The 17,036-nt window shown below is 55.7% G+C and overlaps 1 protein-coding gene and 1 pseudogene across 1 annotated transcript in view; both read left to right on the top strand.

Moving 5' to 3' along the window:
* Window positions 1-16,975, top strand: part of FAM171A2 (family with sequence similarity 171 member A2) — a 410,010-nt gene extending 393,035 nt beyond the window's left edge. The window contains exons 2-9 of the mRNA XM_050763088.1: window positions 5,955-6,224; window positions 9,739-9,966; window positions 10,203-10,295; window positions 13,584-13,742; window positions 13,820-13,999; window positions 14,098-14,214; window positions 14,331-14,457; window positions 14,999-16,975. Of these exons, the coding sequence (XP_050619045.1) occupies window positions 6,107-6,224; window positions 9,739-9,966; window positions 10,203-10,295; window positions 13,584-13,742; window positions 13,820-13,999; window positions 14,098-14,214; window positions 14,331-14,457; window positions 14,999-16,457 (2,481 nt within the window). The 5' untranslated portion in view covers window positions 5,955-6,106 and the 3' untranslated portion in view covers window positions 16,458-16,975. The remainder of the gene's footprint in view (window positions 1-5,954; window positions 6,225-9,738; window positions 9,967-10,202; window positions 10,296-13,583; window positions 13,743-13,819; window positions 14,000-14,097; window positions 14,215-14,330; window positions 14,458-14,998) is intronic.
* LOC126938697 (60S ribosomal protein L7-like 1) lies at window positions 3,872-4,961 on the top strand (annotated as a pseudogene).
* Window positions 16,976-17,036: the final 61 nt, after the last annotated feature.

Genomic DNA, 17,036 nt, shown 5'->3' with positions numbered 1-17,036 from the left:
TCTCCTGCCTCTGCCTCCTGAGTGGCTGGGACTACAGGAGCACACCACCACAGCTGGTTAATTTTCATATTTTTAGTAGAGAAGTGATTTCACCATGTTGGTCAGGCTGGTCTTGAACTCCTGGCCTCAGGTGATCCACCACCTCGGCCTCCCAAAGTGCTGGGATTATAGGCGTGAACCACGGCACCCAGCCAGGGCAGCTTTAAATAGCATATTTGTTACAATTTTGGAAGGGTAAACTTCACAATGACCTGAGGTGTGGAAAAATAACATGCTCTACCTGCCTTTCTATCAAAAAAGGCCTTTAAAGCTGTTTGGAGTGAGAAGGGGCAGAGGGAGGCTGGCTCAGCTGTTGCCTGAGGAAGGCAGCATCATGCCAGGGAAGAGAGAGCGAGCATTGCTCCCTGGCTACCCACCAAGAAGAGCCTTTAGCCAGGAAAGAAGATGAGGATGGAAGACAGCTCTCCAGCTGTGGTGAGTACAGCTGAGAAGCAGAGGTAGGGAGGTCTCCCTGGAGTCCTGAGGGATTTGTTCATTCCTGGGTTCAATAAATATTTATTGGTCAGGCATGGTGGCTCACGCCTGTAATCCCAGCACTTTGGGAGGCCGAGGTGGGCAGATCACCTGAGGTGAGGAGTTCAAGACCAGCCTGGCCAACATGGTGAAACCTCGTCTGTACTAAAAATGCAAAAAAATTAGCTGGCCATGGTAGCAGGCGCCTGTAATCCCAGCTACTTGGGAGGCTGAGGCTGGAGAATCACTTGAACCAGGCAGAGGTTGCAGTGAGCCGAGATTGTGCCATTACACTCCAGCCTGGGCAACAAAAGCCAAACTCCATCTCAAAAATAAAAATGAAAATAAAAATTGCTAGCTAGGTGTGGTGGTGTGTGCCTGTAGACCCAGGTACTCAGGAGACTGAGGCAGGAGGATTGCTTGAGCCCGGGAGGCCAAGGCTACAGTGAGCCTTGATCTCACCACTACACTCCAGCCTGGGTGACGGACTGAGACCCTGGCTAAAAAAAATTTTTTTAATTAAAAATAAAAATAAATAATCATGGAGAACCTACTGCATGCCTGGCACTATTCCAGTGCTGGGATGCAGCAGTGAACAAAGCAATGTCCCTGCCCTCCTGGAACTTACATTGCAGAGGTAAAAAGTAAAGTAAACAAATAAATAAATGTATGGTCAGTGGCAGTCAGTGCTGTGAGTGAAAATAAAGGTGACGAGAGAGTGATAGATTGTATGTGGGTGGACCAGGTGTGGTGGCTCAGACCTGTAATCCCAGCATTTGGGAGGTTAAGGCGGGCAGATCACCTCAGGTCAGGAGTTGGAGAACAACCTGGCCAACATGGAGAAACCCTGTCTCTACTAAAAATACAAAAATTAGCCAGGCATGATGGTGGACACCTGTAATCCCAGCTACTCAGGAGGCTGAGGCAGGAGAATCACTTGAACCTAGGAGGCATACTCCAGCCTGGCAACAGAGCGACACTCCATCTCAAAAAAAAAAAAAAAAAAAAAAAAAAAAAAAAAAATATATATATATATATATATATATATGGTGGATGTTTGGAGGGGTGCTGCTAACATTTTAGGTAGGGTGGTCAGGGAAGGCCTCTTTGATGAGATAAGCAGGGAGATGAATGACTGAGCTATGCAGCTACATGAAGATAAAATGTTCTGGAAAGAAAGAGCAGCCAGTGAAAAGGCCCTGAGGTAGGAGCTGGCTTAGTGTGTTCAAAAAAAGCAAGGAGGCCCATGTGGCTGGAGGCAGGTGGGTGAGGGTCCAGGAGATGGGGGATGGGGGCAGGAACACCCCGTGGCCATGGGGAGGACTTTGGACTTGACGCCAAGTGTTGGGGGAAGCCATTGATGAACAATACAACAGCAAAAGCTGTTGGTATTTGATTTTACCCAAAGGTGTAAATAGTAAATTCTGAAAAGAATATTTTGACATACATGCATGGCAAGTTTCGGAACAGGTTTCTATTTGGGTGACTGAACGCATTTAAGAAAAGATTAAGCAGTGATCTTTGAACACCAGCCAAATTGCCTCCTCCTTCCATCATTGCAATTGGATGGCTCCAGTCAACTTATCTTGATCCAGCAAAGCATTTGGCATTTGTCCTTATAGACAAGACATAAATGTGAGCTGGATCATAGAGACTCGGATTTAGAACTGAACAATTCTGATAAAGCTGAAGGAGATCTCTATGAAGCTCCGTCCTGGCCCTGGGCTGCCTGGCATTGTCATGAGTCGCTTGACTGGAGGCAGAGGAAGCCACTCTTCACCCTGCAGATGGCTGCTGGCTGGGAGGGAGCTCCAATACAATGGGTAACTGAAGCAGATTCAAGGCAGCCTTGACAGATTGCAAAATTGGGTAGAAACCAACAGGATGAAATTCACCAGGGATGAGTGCTAAGTCTTGTGCCGAGGTTCCAAAAAACTAGTTACATAAGAATAGTACTGGGAAATCTGGTGAGATGGAAATTTCTGTTGAAAAGAGAGAGAGAGGCTGGGCGCGGTGGCCCATGCCTGTAATCCCAGCCCTTTGGGAGGCCGAGGCGGGTGGATCACAAGATCAGGAGATCAAGACCATCCTGACTAACACAGTGAAACCCTGTCTCTACTAAAAATACAAAAAAATTAGCCAGGCGTGGTGGCGGGAGCCTGTAGTCCCAGCTACTCGGGAGGCTGAGGCAGGAGAATGGCGTGAACCCAGGAGGTGGAGGTTGCAGTGAGCTGAGATCGCAGCCACTGCACTCCAGCCTGGGCAACAGAACAAGACTCTGTCTCAAAAAAAAAAAAAAAAAAAAGAAAGAAGAAAGAAAAGAAAAGAAAAGAGAGAGAGAGAGATGAAAAGAAGAAGGAAGGGAGAAAGAAAGAAGAGAGACAGATACACTGGCAGTTTTCATTCTGTCCACAAGCTTATAATGATGTCCCCTTAAATCAGAAGACCCAACCAGGAGGGAAGCCTGCTGTTCTCTGGGAAATGGGGTCCTTGCCTTAGGTATCCAGTCCCTTAGGCTTGGCCACCACACGGTGAGAAAGAGAAGGTGACAAACCGGAGAGAACCAGGGAAGAGATACCAGATAAGGATTTGGCCAGCTGGAAACTGATTGATGATGACAACCAGAAATATTGAACTGGAAGGAAAGAGAGCTTGGCTGGGACTAGGGCAAGCCAATAGCTGTCCTCAAATACAGGATTCAATGGCTGAGGACAAAGGAGAGACCCAGTGTATCATTCACAAAGCCAGAACCAAGACCACTGAGAATCACCAACTGGTGGAAGAGAAAGGCTGCTGCCAGCTCTGGAAACACTCCTTAGCCATTAGCACTGCCCAGCAATGCATCATATTACCTGGGCACAGGTGAGTCCCCACCTCACCCTGGGCCAGCAATAGCAGCATTTATTACCCCCCTGCTCCTGTGAGGCTTGTGCTAGAGTCTTTACATCATTATTTGGTCATTACATCTCATTTAGTCATTAGAGCAACCCTATGAGGCAGAGATTATGAAGACTCCCATTTTAAAGAAAGACAGGACCAGAAGGCTGAGTAACTTGCCAGTGGCTTAATAAGAGACTTAGGGCTAGGCACGGTGGCTCACACCTGTAATCCCAGCACTTTGGGAGGCTGAGCGGGAGGATCACCTGAGGTCACAAGTTCAAGACCAGCCTGGCCAACACAGTGAAACCCCATCTCTACTAAAAATACAAAAATTAGCCGGGCATGGTGGCAGGCATCTGTAATTCCAGCTACTCAGGAGGCTGAGGCACAAGAATCTCTTGAACTCAGGAAGCGGAGGTCACAGTGAGCCGAGATTGCATCATTGCACTCCAGCCTGGGCGATAGCAAAAGACTCTTAATGATCAGTAGCTGCAACACTAGAAAGATTTTTCTTTGCAAGAGCAAAGAAAAATCCCTTTGGTTCTAGAAAATCTCCTGAAAAAGAGGAAGGCTTATGAAGCCCTCAAAGCCACCCAGGCAAAGCAGGCACTTTTGTCAAAGAAGGAGCAGAGGGAAGGAAAAGGGCTCAAGTTTAAGCAACTGGAATCATTCCTACATGATTCCTAGCGGCAGAAATGTGACAAAATGCATCTCAGATGACTAGAAGTCAAACGTCACGCCTTGGAATTGCCAGATAAACATTCCTTGACCTTTGTTGTATGCATCGAAAGAATTGATGGCGTGAGTTTATTGGTGCAGAGAACCATTTGTAAGACTTTGCCTAAATAACATTTTTAGTGGTGTCTTTGTAAATGTCACCCCCCAGAACCTAAAAATGCTGCGTATAGTGGAACCTTATGTGACCTGGGGATTTCCAAATCAGAAGTCTGTCCAGGAACTCATTTTGAAACACGGACAAGCCAAGGTCAAGAATAAGATCATCCCTCTGACAGACAACACAGTGATTGAAGAGCACCTGGGGAAGTTTGGTGTCATTTGCTTGGAAGACCTCATTCATGAAATTGCCTTCCCAGGGAAGCATTTCCAGGAGATCTCATGGGCCCTTTCCACCTCTTGCGCCCTTTCCACCTCTCAGTGGCCCATCATGCTACCAAAAATAGAGTGGGCTTCCTCAATGAGATGGGCACACCTGGCTATCGGGGTGAATGCATCAGTCAGCTCATTTGCCAGCTGAACTAGACCCAGGTGCCAAACTGCAGTAAATTTTTATCAATGAAGTGGAAGCATGTGTAGTAGAAGCATGTGTTTTTGTTTTTATGGGAATTTTTATCAAGTATCTTCAGAGAAGATTATTTCCAGCTTTATCTTCAAAAACTGGAAAGGAAAGGTCAAAGAAAAGACAGTAGCTCACACCTGTAATCCCAGCACTTTGAGAGGCCGAGGTGGGTAGATCACCTGAGGTCAGGAGTTCGAGACCAGCCTGGCCAACATAGTGAAACACTGTCTCTACTAAAAATATAAAAATTAGCTGGGCATGGTGGCACGCACCTGTAGTCCCAGCTACTTGGGAGGGTGAGGCAGAAGAATCACTTGAACCTGGGAGGCAGAGGGTGCAGTGAGCCAAGACCTCACCACTGCATACCAGCCTGGGCAACAGAGCAAGACTCTTGTAAAAAAAAAATAATAATAAATAAATAAATAAATAAATAAATAAATGAATAAGAAGAAGAAGAAGGAGGAGGAGGAGGAAGAAGAAGAAGAAGAAGAAGAAGAAGAAGAAGAAGAAGAAGAAGAAGACGACGACACACTAGCCTATGTTCATGGCAAGCACCTCTCATCACAGTCCAGTTCCAAGGAAAAATTCCAGCATTTTCTACATTGGCTGCCACCTCATCTAAAATCAGCACATTCCATGGGCATCTTCTATCCTAGAGTTTAGTGTTGGTAAATGAGTAACTCTAGCATTTGTACAGGGCTCCCCAAGACTCCTGCACCAGTCGACCAAGCCCAGGGACATAATTGAATCTGGAGATTCCTGGGGCCTTGTTTTGAAAAAAGACTTGAAATAGTAAGAAAGGCCCAAAAATAAATGTTCACTTGTCCCTGAAAAAAAAAAAAAAAAAAAAAATTCTGTCTCACAAACAAAAAAGAGACTTAGGGGTGTCTAGGGGGCCTTCCCTGCCCCAGCACTGCCTAGGTGTTTTGCCGGGAGAAGGGGGCCATCGAGCAGGGAGTTCTTACATTTTTCTGAGACTTTCATGACCGTACCCCTTGAGAGTGTTGTAAGCAATAGCCACTCCCAACCTACACACAAAAAAATTCTGCACCAATTTTGGGTACTCTCAAAACCCAAGAACCCGGGTGATGGGACCCTAATCCCGACACTCCTTTGCAGCCCAGAGTCTGGGAGCGCAGAGCAGGGGCTGCGGGGTGGGCTGAAGGTGGGCAGTACTGTGGGGAGGCGGGCGGAGCAGGGCCGGGAGGGGGCGGTGCCGGGGGGCCAGCCGTGTGGCGCGCCGCCTGCAGGGGGCGCTTGCGGCGGCTCCGGGCGGAGACAATCGCGCTGAGCGGGCGCCGCAGCCGGAGCGGGAGCCGGAGCTGCGAGGCGCGGCGCAGAGCTGGGGCTGCGCCGGGCCGGGCGAGCGGGACCAGGCGGGAGCCATGGACCGCTAGGGCCCGGCCTAGCCCCGCGATGCCGCCGGCTAGTGGCCCCAGCGTCCTCGCGCGGCTGTTGCCGCTGCTGGGGCTGCTGCTCGGCAGCGCCTCCAGGGCTCCCGGCAAGTCGCCGCCGGAGCCCCCCAGCCCGCAGGGTGAGTCTCCGCCGGGAGGGGCCGCGATCGCGGGCCTGCGCCCCCTGATCAGGCTCCCGCCCGTTAGCCCCCTCTTCGCGACGTTCGTGAATTGAGAGATATTCTGTTCCTTGGATTCGGGTGGGGGGAGCTAAGCGATCTGGGGTCGGCGCTTCTTGGAGAAAGCGGAGGCGGGGAGAGGGAGGCCGTCCGGGGCGGGGGTCTTGGGGAGACACAATGGGTAGGGCGAGGGTCCCCAGGCTCGGCGCCGCCGCCCCCTCCCTATTTGTTTTTCTCCCTCCTAGTCGGCGAGGCGCTGCTGCCTGAGCCATTGTCTACCGGAGACACCCGCCCAGGGGCGGGCTGGGGCGGGCGCCCACTCCGCAGCCCCCTGCGGGTTCCTCGCTCCCGACCCCGGCTGGGTGGGGGCGCCGGCATCGGCTGCCACCCTAGGCCCGGACAGGAGGCTGGGCGCCTGGAGCTGGGTTTGAAGGGGGGAGGGGAGAAGTGGGAGTGGGTGAGGCTGTGGGCGGGATTGACTGCTCTAATGGGGTTCTTCGCCCTGGAGCCTGACAGCTCCCAGCCAGCTCCCCTGGTTTAGAATTTGGGGTGCACCAAATAAATGCTTGTGAGCCTATGACGGAGGACGAGCGGCAGTTGTGGGGCTCTGAGAAAAGAGGGTACATTGTGATTCCAACTGAAGGCGCATGGCAGGCTTGCGGTCGCGGAGCCATGCTGAGCTGGCTGGCTGTGGGCAGTGCCGGCTGGGAGGGCAGGTGCCTGGGTCCCCGTTCAGCAGGCCTCCTGGCACTCCTGTCCCCTGCCCGCCCCCAGATCACCCCCTCCTCATCTCCCATCTCCTTCGCAGTGGAGGAGACCCTCCCCAGCGATTCACCGGGCGCAGGTGGGTGTGTGAGGTGGGAGTGGGGCCGGCTTCCGCAGAAAGGGTGGGGGAGCAAGACCCTGACTCCACACTCCACAGGCAGGCCTGGATGCTTATGAGCCTCCCCCTACTCCAGCCCTGAGCCCACCTCCCGTGCTCCTGCTCTCTCCCCCCTGCCTGTGGGCCCCATCCCTGCCTGAAGCGGTGTTCACTCCTCACCCCCCACACTAAGGAGCTGGCAGGAAAAGCAGGGTGGGGGGGTCTGGATGAGGGAAGTGGGGTCCGGATGAAGGGAGAGGGTCGGATTTCCTCCTGGATCGAGGCAGGCCTGGAGCCGGGAGAGGTGGATGCTATATGGTATGTCAGGCTTTGAGGATTGGGGAGGGTTCGCCCTCTGCCTCAGTCTCCCCAGCTCTCTGGGGGAGGAGATGAGGCTTTGCTTAGTAGGAAGAAGCCCTAGTTTCTTAGGACGTCCCTCCCCTCAAGTCCCTGCACCTCAGGGGAAGGGGCCCAGGGAATTGGCTGGAATAGAGCCAGGATAGGGGGGTTCTCTGGGGCAGCTGGCGGGGAGCCCAGGTTGAGGGGAAGGGGGAAGGGAATCTGCTAGGCACCTGCCCCCTTCTCCCCCACCCCCAAGGTTGGCACAGAGCCTTACCAGCCCACCCCAGTTTTGTTTCCCCAGCTCCCTCCCTATTCTGAAGCTCTGACTCTTGAACCCAAGCCATTCCCTCAAATGACCCCAAGTATCTCAGACTCGGGGTCCCTCTCCCCAGCTGCTCTATCCAGCTGTTCCTAAGCCCGGGATGGGGGTGGGAGTAGCCAGGCCCTTCTGGCTTCTCAGAATTCCTAATGGGTGTTGGTGGGGGGATGGATGAGGACCTTGTGCACATCCTCCTAGGCTCTCCCCTCCCCCCACCCCAAGCCAATTCTTCTTTCTCCCAACCTGGGTGTATAGACCTCCACTCTCCCGTATTAGCTGGGTGCCCTTGGGTATGTCACTTAACCTCTCTGAGCCATAATTTGTTCATTTGTAAGACATGGAAGGATAGTGCCTACATCATCAAATTGAAGTAAGAAATCTCATCAAATGTGCAAAAAAACAGTACAGGGGTGCCACCTTCCTGTAGCAGCAGAGAGCGAGAGTGGGTGGAGTGTGCACCCACCCTGCAGGGTTGGGCTCTGGCCTGGGAGGGGAGGTGGGCTCAGGGGAACAGCTGGATGGGATGCCTAGGGCAGGCGTGGCACTGGCTCCGGGTTGGGAGCCTGAGCTAAGACACCTGTCACTGCTGAGTGTCAGGCTCCACTCTAAGGCCTTCCCTCTCCTCGAAGTCTCCGCAGCACCCTGACCTCCCCAGGCCCTGCTGCTCTCAGCTCTAGACTCTTCCTTCCGTACCCAACCCCCACTAGATTTGCATCCAGCACTCAGCCCACTCCCCACCTGCCTCCTGGGCCCCCCACTGAGGTGTCCATACATGCATGACACACCTTGTTAGCAGGAAGGTAGGGGTGAGGTGTGTTCTTGAGGGAGGGGCTGTGCTGATGGGAAGGGGTGCCCTGGAGCAGAGAGACTGCCTGGAGAATCCATGGGAACAACTCAAGGCTTGGTTCCTCCCCATCACGCCATCTGAGGGCAGGACACCTGCCTGATGGCCTGGCCAGACTCTCCTTAGGCTGGGGGCAGAGGCATCCCTGGAAAGCAAAACACTTGGGCTTCCCTCCCCAGCCCCCTCCACAATAGTTCTCTTGGGCCTGGGTTGCACCCCCCCAGATCTCCTTCCCCTTGCCAGGGCCCCAGCTCCCTGCCTGATCTCCTGGGAGGAATGAGGGCGTTGCCATGGTGACTGACTGTAGCTGACCAGCTGGGAGGGGGCAGGCGGTTCATGTGAGGGGGAGGGGGCAGAAGTAATTTGTCTGGGCATAGGGTTGGGGTGAGTCCCTAAATCTGAAGGGAAACAGGCTTGTGCAAAGGATTCTGGGAAAAGGATGAATGACGGGAATGACCAGTTTCCTAGTGTCCCCTGTCAATTTTTTCCCAAGACCCCTAACTCTGCCCTAGCCTCCATCCTCCCTTTCAAACTGCTGAATCTTGACCCTTCTCTCCGCCTGCATACCCAGCTTTACTTAGCCTTTCTCAGCCCTCCTGTCCTCCTCTCCCCAGGCCCGGGGTTAAGAATGTTGCTTCTAGAGGCAGACTGCCAGGTCTGGATCCCAGATCTCCACTTAGCTGTAGTCCAAGTATCTAAACTCTCTAAGCCTCAGTTTCCTTATCTGTAAAATGGACTAAGAGCATATATTATCAAATCCAGTACACCACTGACTGTAAGATGCACCATGATTTCAGGTACCAGTAAGAAAGGAAGAAATGCTGCCAGTTATAACGATGGCATCATCAATCATAGACATAGCCTGAGTTTAGAATTGTGAAAATGTGACACAGTGCATGTGTCAGACAATGAAATACGGGAATAGTCCCACCTCCTTCATGGGCTGATAGGAGGTTTCTCATTGAATGCTGGGTCTTAAATCATGCCTTCTCTAGCCTCAGCCCCAAAGACTCTCCCAAACACAGCTCCTTCCTCTGATATTGGGGCTCCCCCCAGTTCTCTTTCTCCCTCCCTCATCCTCACTTCCTTCACCCTATCTTGCCCACAGAGATCCTGATCAAGGTGCAGGTGTATGTGAGCGGAGAGCTGGTGCCCCTGGCCCGGGCCTCAGTGGATGTGTTTGGGAACCGGACTCTGCTGGCAGCTGGTACCACAGACTCAGAGGGTGTGGCCACCCTGCCCCTCAGTTATCGCTTGGGCACCTGGGTGCTGGTCACTGCTGCCCGCCCTGGCTTCCTCACCAACTCTGTGCCCTGGCGTGTTGACAAGCTGCCCTGTGAGTGCAGGGGCAGGTGGAGTGGGGGGGGACAGCAGCTGACCCTCCATCAGCCCCTTCCCAAAATAGTCTCCTTGGGGGTGGAGGGGGAGGCTTTCCAGCAGCTGCTGCCTGGGCTGGGGTACACAGAGGGGGCTGAGGGAGGGTGAAGCCTCTGGGACTCAGATAGAGGGGGTGCCTGGCTGGGGGGTGGGGGGGCAGGCTTTCCTGGAGCTGACCGGCCATCCCTCCCACAGTGTATGCATCTGTCAGTCTCTACCTGCTCCCTGAGCGGCCGGCCACGCTCATCCTCTATGAGGACCTGGTGCACATTCTCCTAGGCTCTCCCGGTAAGGCTCCCCCTCACCCACGCCAACTTCTTCCTTCCCCTAACCTGGGTATAGAGACCTCCACTGTCCTATATTAGCTGGGTGTCCTTGGGCAAGTCACTTCACCTCTCTGAGCCATAATTTGCTCATTTGTAAGATGTGGAAGGTTAGTGCCTACATCATCAAATTGGAGTAAGAATTAAATCTCATAAAAAGTGAAAAAACACAGTACAGGTGTTCAATAAATGTTTATAGTTATCGGGGATTCTCGTGGTTTCTGTTCTCCATCTATTCCTACCTTCCCTGCCACCTTTATCGTCAATGGGCCTACACGGATTTGTTGTGCACCTGCTGGATGCACAGGTGCACAGGAAGTGCAAGGCCCAGAGAAAGCCTGCAGCTGTCCTGATCTACCCCCGGCTTTTGGTCTCGCTCAGCTAGTACTTACTTCAACTCCTAGGCCGTGCCAGGCATTGTGGCTGGTGCTGGGAACCACAGTGAGGAAGAAGACCCGCTCCTTGCCTTTGGATGTTCACAGACAAGTAGGAAGACAGATCATTGCAAGCCCTGAAATAGTTCCAGAGCAGGCAGGGCAGTGGAGTGGAGGGCAGCTGCTTTCAGTGCTGAGACGGCCCTAACCTGCGAGGGGACCCGGCTGGGTGAGAGCTTGTGGAACGGAGCGGTCAGCCCTCGACTCAGGAGTGAAAGGGAAGCAGAGGCACCTCCACTGGAGAGGAAGGCCGGGGGAGACATCAGGTGGAGGGTAGTAGAGGACAGTGAGGGTTCGGGGGCTCCGTTCCGCTTAGAGGGCCATGGTGGGTTTCAGAGTTCGAGGAGCCCCTTCCCGGTTTGTAGTCTCAGCCTGAGCCCTTGTCATGGAGCTAGATTTTTCTTTTTTTTTTTTTTTTTTTTTTGAGATAGAGTGTTGCTCTGTTGCCCAAACTGAAGTGGCATAACCTCGGGATTCTTCTGCCTTAGTCTCCTGAGTAGCTAGGATTACAGGCACCCGTCACCACGCCAGACTAATTTTTGTATTTTCAGTAGAGACAGTTTTGCCATGTTGGCCAGGCTGGTCTCAAACTCCTGACCTCAGGTGATCCACCCGCCTCAGCCTCTCAAAGTGCGGGGATTACAGGCATGAGCCACTTCACCCGGCCTCACCAAGCTGCTCTTGTTTGCTCACCTTCGTCACTCTGATCCCAAACCAGAGGCTTCTAAGTGCCCCTGCAGGTTTCTAAAATGCCAGTGGACCCTTTGTAGCCCCCTAGCTTGAAGACCCTGCATGGTACCTACTGCTTTCAGTACCAAGCCCAGGTGCCATCTCAGAGCTGACAGCGCCTTCCAGAGCCCGGGCCGCCCCCTGCCCCACACCTCTGGGCCTTTCTCATGCCAGGCCTCCTGGATGTCCTTTCCCTCTTTCTTTCCTGGCTGAGTCTTCCACATCCTGCAAGACTCCACAGGGCCTGCCCTGAGCTGAGTGAGACCAGCTCCCCTAGTTCCCTGCATCCCTCTATTTGGATAGCAAGGCAGGAGGAATGGCACGGGAGAGGATGGGCCTGGAGCCCAGTGGTCTGGGCTTCTATCCAGGCTTGAGGATTGTGACCTTGGGCAAGTTACTGAACCCCTGCCTGCCTCCATTTTTGCACCTCTAAAATGAGGCTGATAATAAAGACACCTAGCTGAGGGGCTATTTTCCTAATTGCAGGGGTTAATACAGGTAACCTGCTTAGAACAGTGCGCAGCATAGCTTAAAGCTTAATAAATGTTAGCTGTGACCATACTGTATTGGAATTGTTTATATGTCTGTCCCCTCCACCCCAGCACACACACACACACACACACACACACACACACGACCTAAACTGTCTGATGCAGTAGCCACTAGCTACATATTAAATTGAAGTAAATTAAATCAAAAATTAATTAATTTGGCCGGGCGCGGTGGCTCACGCCTGTAATCCCAACACTTTGGGAGGTCGAGACGGGCGGATCACGAGGTCAGGAGATCGAGACCATCCTGACTAACACAGTGAAACCCCATCTCACCTAAAAATACAAAAAAAAAAAAAATTAGCCAGGCATGGTGGCGGGCGCCTGTAGTCCCAGCTACTGGGGAGGCTGAGGCAGGAGAATGGCGTGAACCTGGGAGGTGGAGCTTGCAGTGAGCCAAGATTGAGCCACTGCACTCCAGCCTGGGCGACAGTCTCAAAAAAAAAAAAAAAATTTTTAAAATTAATTTTTTAAAATTAATCCATCCAGAGATGGATTCTCACTCTGTTGCCCAGGCTGGAGTACAATGGCATGATCTCGGCTCACTGCAACCTCTGCTGCCTGGGTTCAAGTGATTCTCCTGCCTCAGCCTCCCGAGTAGCTGGGATTATAGGTGCCTGCCACCGCACCTGGTTAATTTTTGCAGTTTTAGTAGAAACGGGGTTTCACCATCTTGGCCAGGCTGGTCTTGAACTCCTGACCTCGTGATCCACCTGCCTTGGCCTCCCAAAGTGCTGGTATTACAGGCGTGAGCCACCGTGTCCGGCCTTTTTTTTTTTTTGGAGACAGAATTTCGCTTTTGTTGCCCAGGCTGGAGTGCAATGGCACAATCTCAGCTCACCACAACCTCTGCTTCCCAGGTTCAAGCGATTCTCATGCCTCAGCCTCACAAGCAGCTGGGATTACAGGCATGCGCCACCACACCCAGCTGATTTTGTATTTTTAGTAGAATTGGGGTTTCTCCATATTGGTCAGCCTGGTCTCTGACTCCCAACCTCAGGTGATCTGACCGCCTTGGCCTCCCAAAGTGCTGGGATTACAGGCATGAGCCACTGCACCCATCTAGAAAAAATTCATTACATTTTTAAAAATTAAAAATCCAGTTCCTCAGTCACACTAGCCACATTTCAAATGCTTAACAGCCACGTGTGTCCAGTGGGTACCATAATGGGCAGCACAGCTAGAAAACATTCCCATCACAGCAGGCATTCATCTTTGAGCCCCCAGTGTCTAACCTGGTGCCTGCCACATAGTAGACAATACTGTTTGAGGATCTGGATCGCAATATTTTATAGGTTCTATAAGGAAACTTCTAAGAAAGCAAGTAAATTCCTGAGGCTCACACAGAGATTTCAAGTCCATGTCCCTTCCAGGTTAACATTCCATGACTGCCCAGCTTTCTCCCCAAGGCATCACCCTCCCTGGCCTTCCGAAGTGGCCTGACCTAATATCCCCCTTTTCCTTAGATAATGGGTTTCTGCTCTGGTCCCTGGGGATCCTGTCCGTGGTCACGCCACTGCAGCCCCTCTCTCCCTCCAGGTGCCCGCTCCCAGCCCTTGGTGCAGTTCCAGCGCCGGGCTGCCCGCCTGCCTGTCAGCTCCACCTACAGCCAGCTCTGGGCGTCACTCACGCCTGCCAGCACCCAGCAGGAAATGCGGGCTTTCCCTGCCTTCCTGGGCACTGAGGCCTCCAGCTCAGGTAGGCTGGGTGCCCAGCGTGGACGGGGTCTCCCCAGGCTCAGGATCAGCCCTCAGCCCTGTACGCTCTTCCCGCAGGCAATGGCTCCTGGCTGGAGCTGATGCCCCTGGCTGCTGTGAGCGTACACCTGCTGACAGGTAATGGGACAGAGGTGCCACTCTCAGGCCCCATTCACCTGTCCCTGCCCGTGCCCTCCGAGACTCGTGCCCTCACCGTGGGCACCAGCATTCCAGCCTGGAGATTCGACCCCAAGAGTGGTAAGTGCCTCAGGGGGTTGCAGGTGCTTGAGTTGAGGGAGGAAAGTGGGACTTAAGTGGGAGGGACTCAAGTGTGACAAAACCCCTGCCTCTCCCAGGGCTGTGGGTGCGCAATGGCACTGGTATAATCCGGAAGGAAGGCCGGCAGCTCTACTGGACCTTCGTCTCCCCTCAGCTGGGGTACTGGGTCGCCGCCATGGCCTCCCCCACAGCTGGTAAGAGTAGTGGGGCAGTGGGCATAGGGGCCGTGGAGGAGGGGAGCTGGGAGAGCAGACTTCTGAAAGGCGGGAAGGGCGTCCACACCTGAACGCTAAGCCCTCGCCTGGTACAGGGCTGGTCACCATCACGTCGGGCATCCAGGACATCGGCACCTACCACACCATCTTCTTGCTCACCATCCTGGCAGCCCTTGCCCTGCTGGTGCTCATCCTGCTGTGTCTGCTCATCTACTACTGTCGGTGAGCACCGGGCTTCCCCCACCCTCCCCTCCTCTCCTCTGACTGAGGCCTGCACTTGCACCGGGCCCTGGGGCCCCAAAGATGCATAAAATCCACTTCTGGTCCTCAAGGGGCAGACAGGAAAAGACTTCCTGTAAACATGCTAAGACCTGAAGGGCTGGTGCTAGTGGCTGAAGACAGCGGGGAGGGGGGAGGGGAGGCAGGGCTTAAGGACTTGCAGCCCGGCCCCTCCAGAGAGATCTGCCACTGCCCCTGCAGCCCAGCTCTCTTCCCCAGAGGACTCCAGGCCGAACACACCCACAGACGGCTAAGATGCTCATCCCTGGTTCTCGCAGCACATCCTACATGCAGAGGAGTGCAAGAGTTTACCCTGAGGGGACCGCCAAATGGACACGGCTCCCCGCCATCTCTCCTGGGCGCCCCAGGCATTCTCCTCACCTCTTCCACTATATTCATCTCTTGTCTTGCATCTAAGAGGGTTCGGGGCCAACTCTGGCCCTCACCCTTTCCTGAGAGGCCCCCTCTGCTCCCTCCCTTCCAGGAGGCGCTGCCTGAAGCCGAGGCAACAGCACCGCAAGCTGCAGCTCTCGGGGCCCTCTGACGGTAACAAACGAGACCAGGCCACCTCGATGTCCCAGCTCCACCTCATCTGTGGGGGACCCCTGGAACCCGCCCCGTCGGGGGACCCCGAGGCTCCGCCTCCAGGCCCCCTCCACTCGGCCTTCTCCAGCTCCCGGGACTTGGCCTCCTCCCGGGACGACTTCTTCCGCACCAAGCCGCGCTCGACCAGCCGCCCGGCCGCCGAGCCTTCGGGTGCCCGCGGGGGCGAAAGCGCCGGGCTCAAGGGCGCGCGTTCGGCCGAGGGCCCCGGCGGGCTGGAGCCCGGCCTAGAGGAGTACCGGCGCGGGCCCTCGGGGGCTGCGGCTTTCCTGCACGAGCCGCCCTCGCCGCCGCCGCCCTTCGACCACTACCTGGGCCACAAGGGGGCGGCCGAGAGCAAGACCCCCGACTTCCTGCTGTCGCAGTCGGTGGACCAGCTGGCGCGGCCGCCGTCGCTGGGCCAGGCGGGGCAGCTCATCTTCTGCGGCTCCATCGACCACCTCAAGGACAACGTCTACCGCAACGTCATGCCCACCCTGGTGATCCCCGCGCACTACGTGCGCCTCGGCGGCGAGGCTGGCGCCGCGGGCGTGGGCGACGAGCCGGCCCCGCCCGAGGGCACGGCACCCGGCCCAGCGCGCGCTTTTCCGCAGCCCGACCCCCAGCGCCCGCAGATGCAGGGCCACTCAGGCCCGGGGGGCGAGGGCGGCGGGGGCGGCGGCGAGGGCTGGGGGGCCGGGCGCGCGGCGCCCGTCAGTGGCTCGGTCACCATCCCTGTGCTGTTCAACGAGTCCACCATGGCGCAGCTCAACGGGGAGCTGCAGGCCCTGACCGAGAAGAAGCTACTGGAACTGGGCGTGAAGCCGCACCCGCGCGCCTGGTTCGTGTCCCTCGACGGGCGCTCCAACTCGCAAGTGCGCCACTCTTACATCGACCTGCAGGCGGGCGGCGGGGCCCGCAGCACCGACGCCAGCCTGGACTCGGGCGTCGATGTGCACGAGGCGCGGCCCGCGCGCCGCCGGCCCGCGAGGGAGGAGCGGGAGCGCGCCCCGCCTGCCGCGCCGCCGCCGCCGCCCGCGCCCCCGCGCCTGGCGCTCAGCGAAGACACGGAGCCCAGCAGCAGCGAGAGCCGCACGGGTCTCTGCTCTCCAGAGGACAACTCGCTGACGCCGCTGCTGGACGAGGTGGCGGCGCCCGAGGGCCGGGCGGCCACGGTACCCCGGGGGCGGGGCCGCAGCCGCGGGGACAGCTCCCGCAGCAGCGCCAGCGAGCTGCGGCGCGACTCGCTCACCAGCCCGGAGGACGAGCTGGGGACGGAGGTGGGCGACGAGGCCGGCGACAAGAAGAGCCCGTGGCAGCGGCGGGAGGAGCGGCCGCTGATGGTGTTCAACGTCAAGTAGCGCCGGCGCGGGGCCTGGCACCGCCCCTCCCGCGCGAGCCCGCACCCAGGGTGCGCGCCCCCGGGGCCTGCGGGGGCCCTCGCGCGTAGCCCCCAGGCCCAGGCTGGAGAGGGGCCCAGGGGCCTTGGAGCCGTTCCGTGGTAGGTGCTGGGTTGTGTCTTGCAAGGGACCCTGTGTCTGCCTCCAAGCCGGGGAGGAGGGGGGGTCCAGCCCCCAAGGGGAGGTGCCGGGGAGGAGGGCTGGGGGGAAGCAGTGCCTGTGTAGACGTGGCTGTACATAGAAAGCTCTATTGTGGGAAAGCAGGAGGGGTGACCCAGCCTCAGCTGCTAGTGTGAGGGCTGGGAAGGGAGGGGGCGTTCTCTCTGGACCCCTGGGAGGGGAGGGGGTGCTGCTTGCTGACTAGCCCATCTCTGGGCTACGATGTCACAGGGCTGGTGGCTGGGACAGCTCTGGGGACTAGGGGGTAATGTGATACAGCCGATGTGGGCAGCAGCAAATACAAAACTGGTGAGGTTAAGGCTGTGTGTGTCTTTCTGTGGGGTAGGGGAAGGGAGTGTTGGCAGTGGACATGAACCCTTG

Source organism: Macaca thibetana, chromosome 16 (genome assembly GCF_024542745.1).
Source record: "Macaca thibetana thibetana isolate TM-01 chromosome 16, ASM2454274v1, whole genome shotgun sequence".
NCBI classification, from domain to species: Eukaryota; Metazoa; Chordata; class Mammalia; order Primates; family Cercopithecidae; genus Macaca; species Macaca thibetana.
This window is presented reverse-complemented; position numbering and strand designations above follow the sequence as displayed.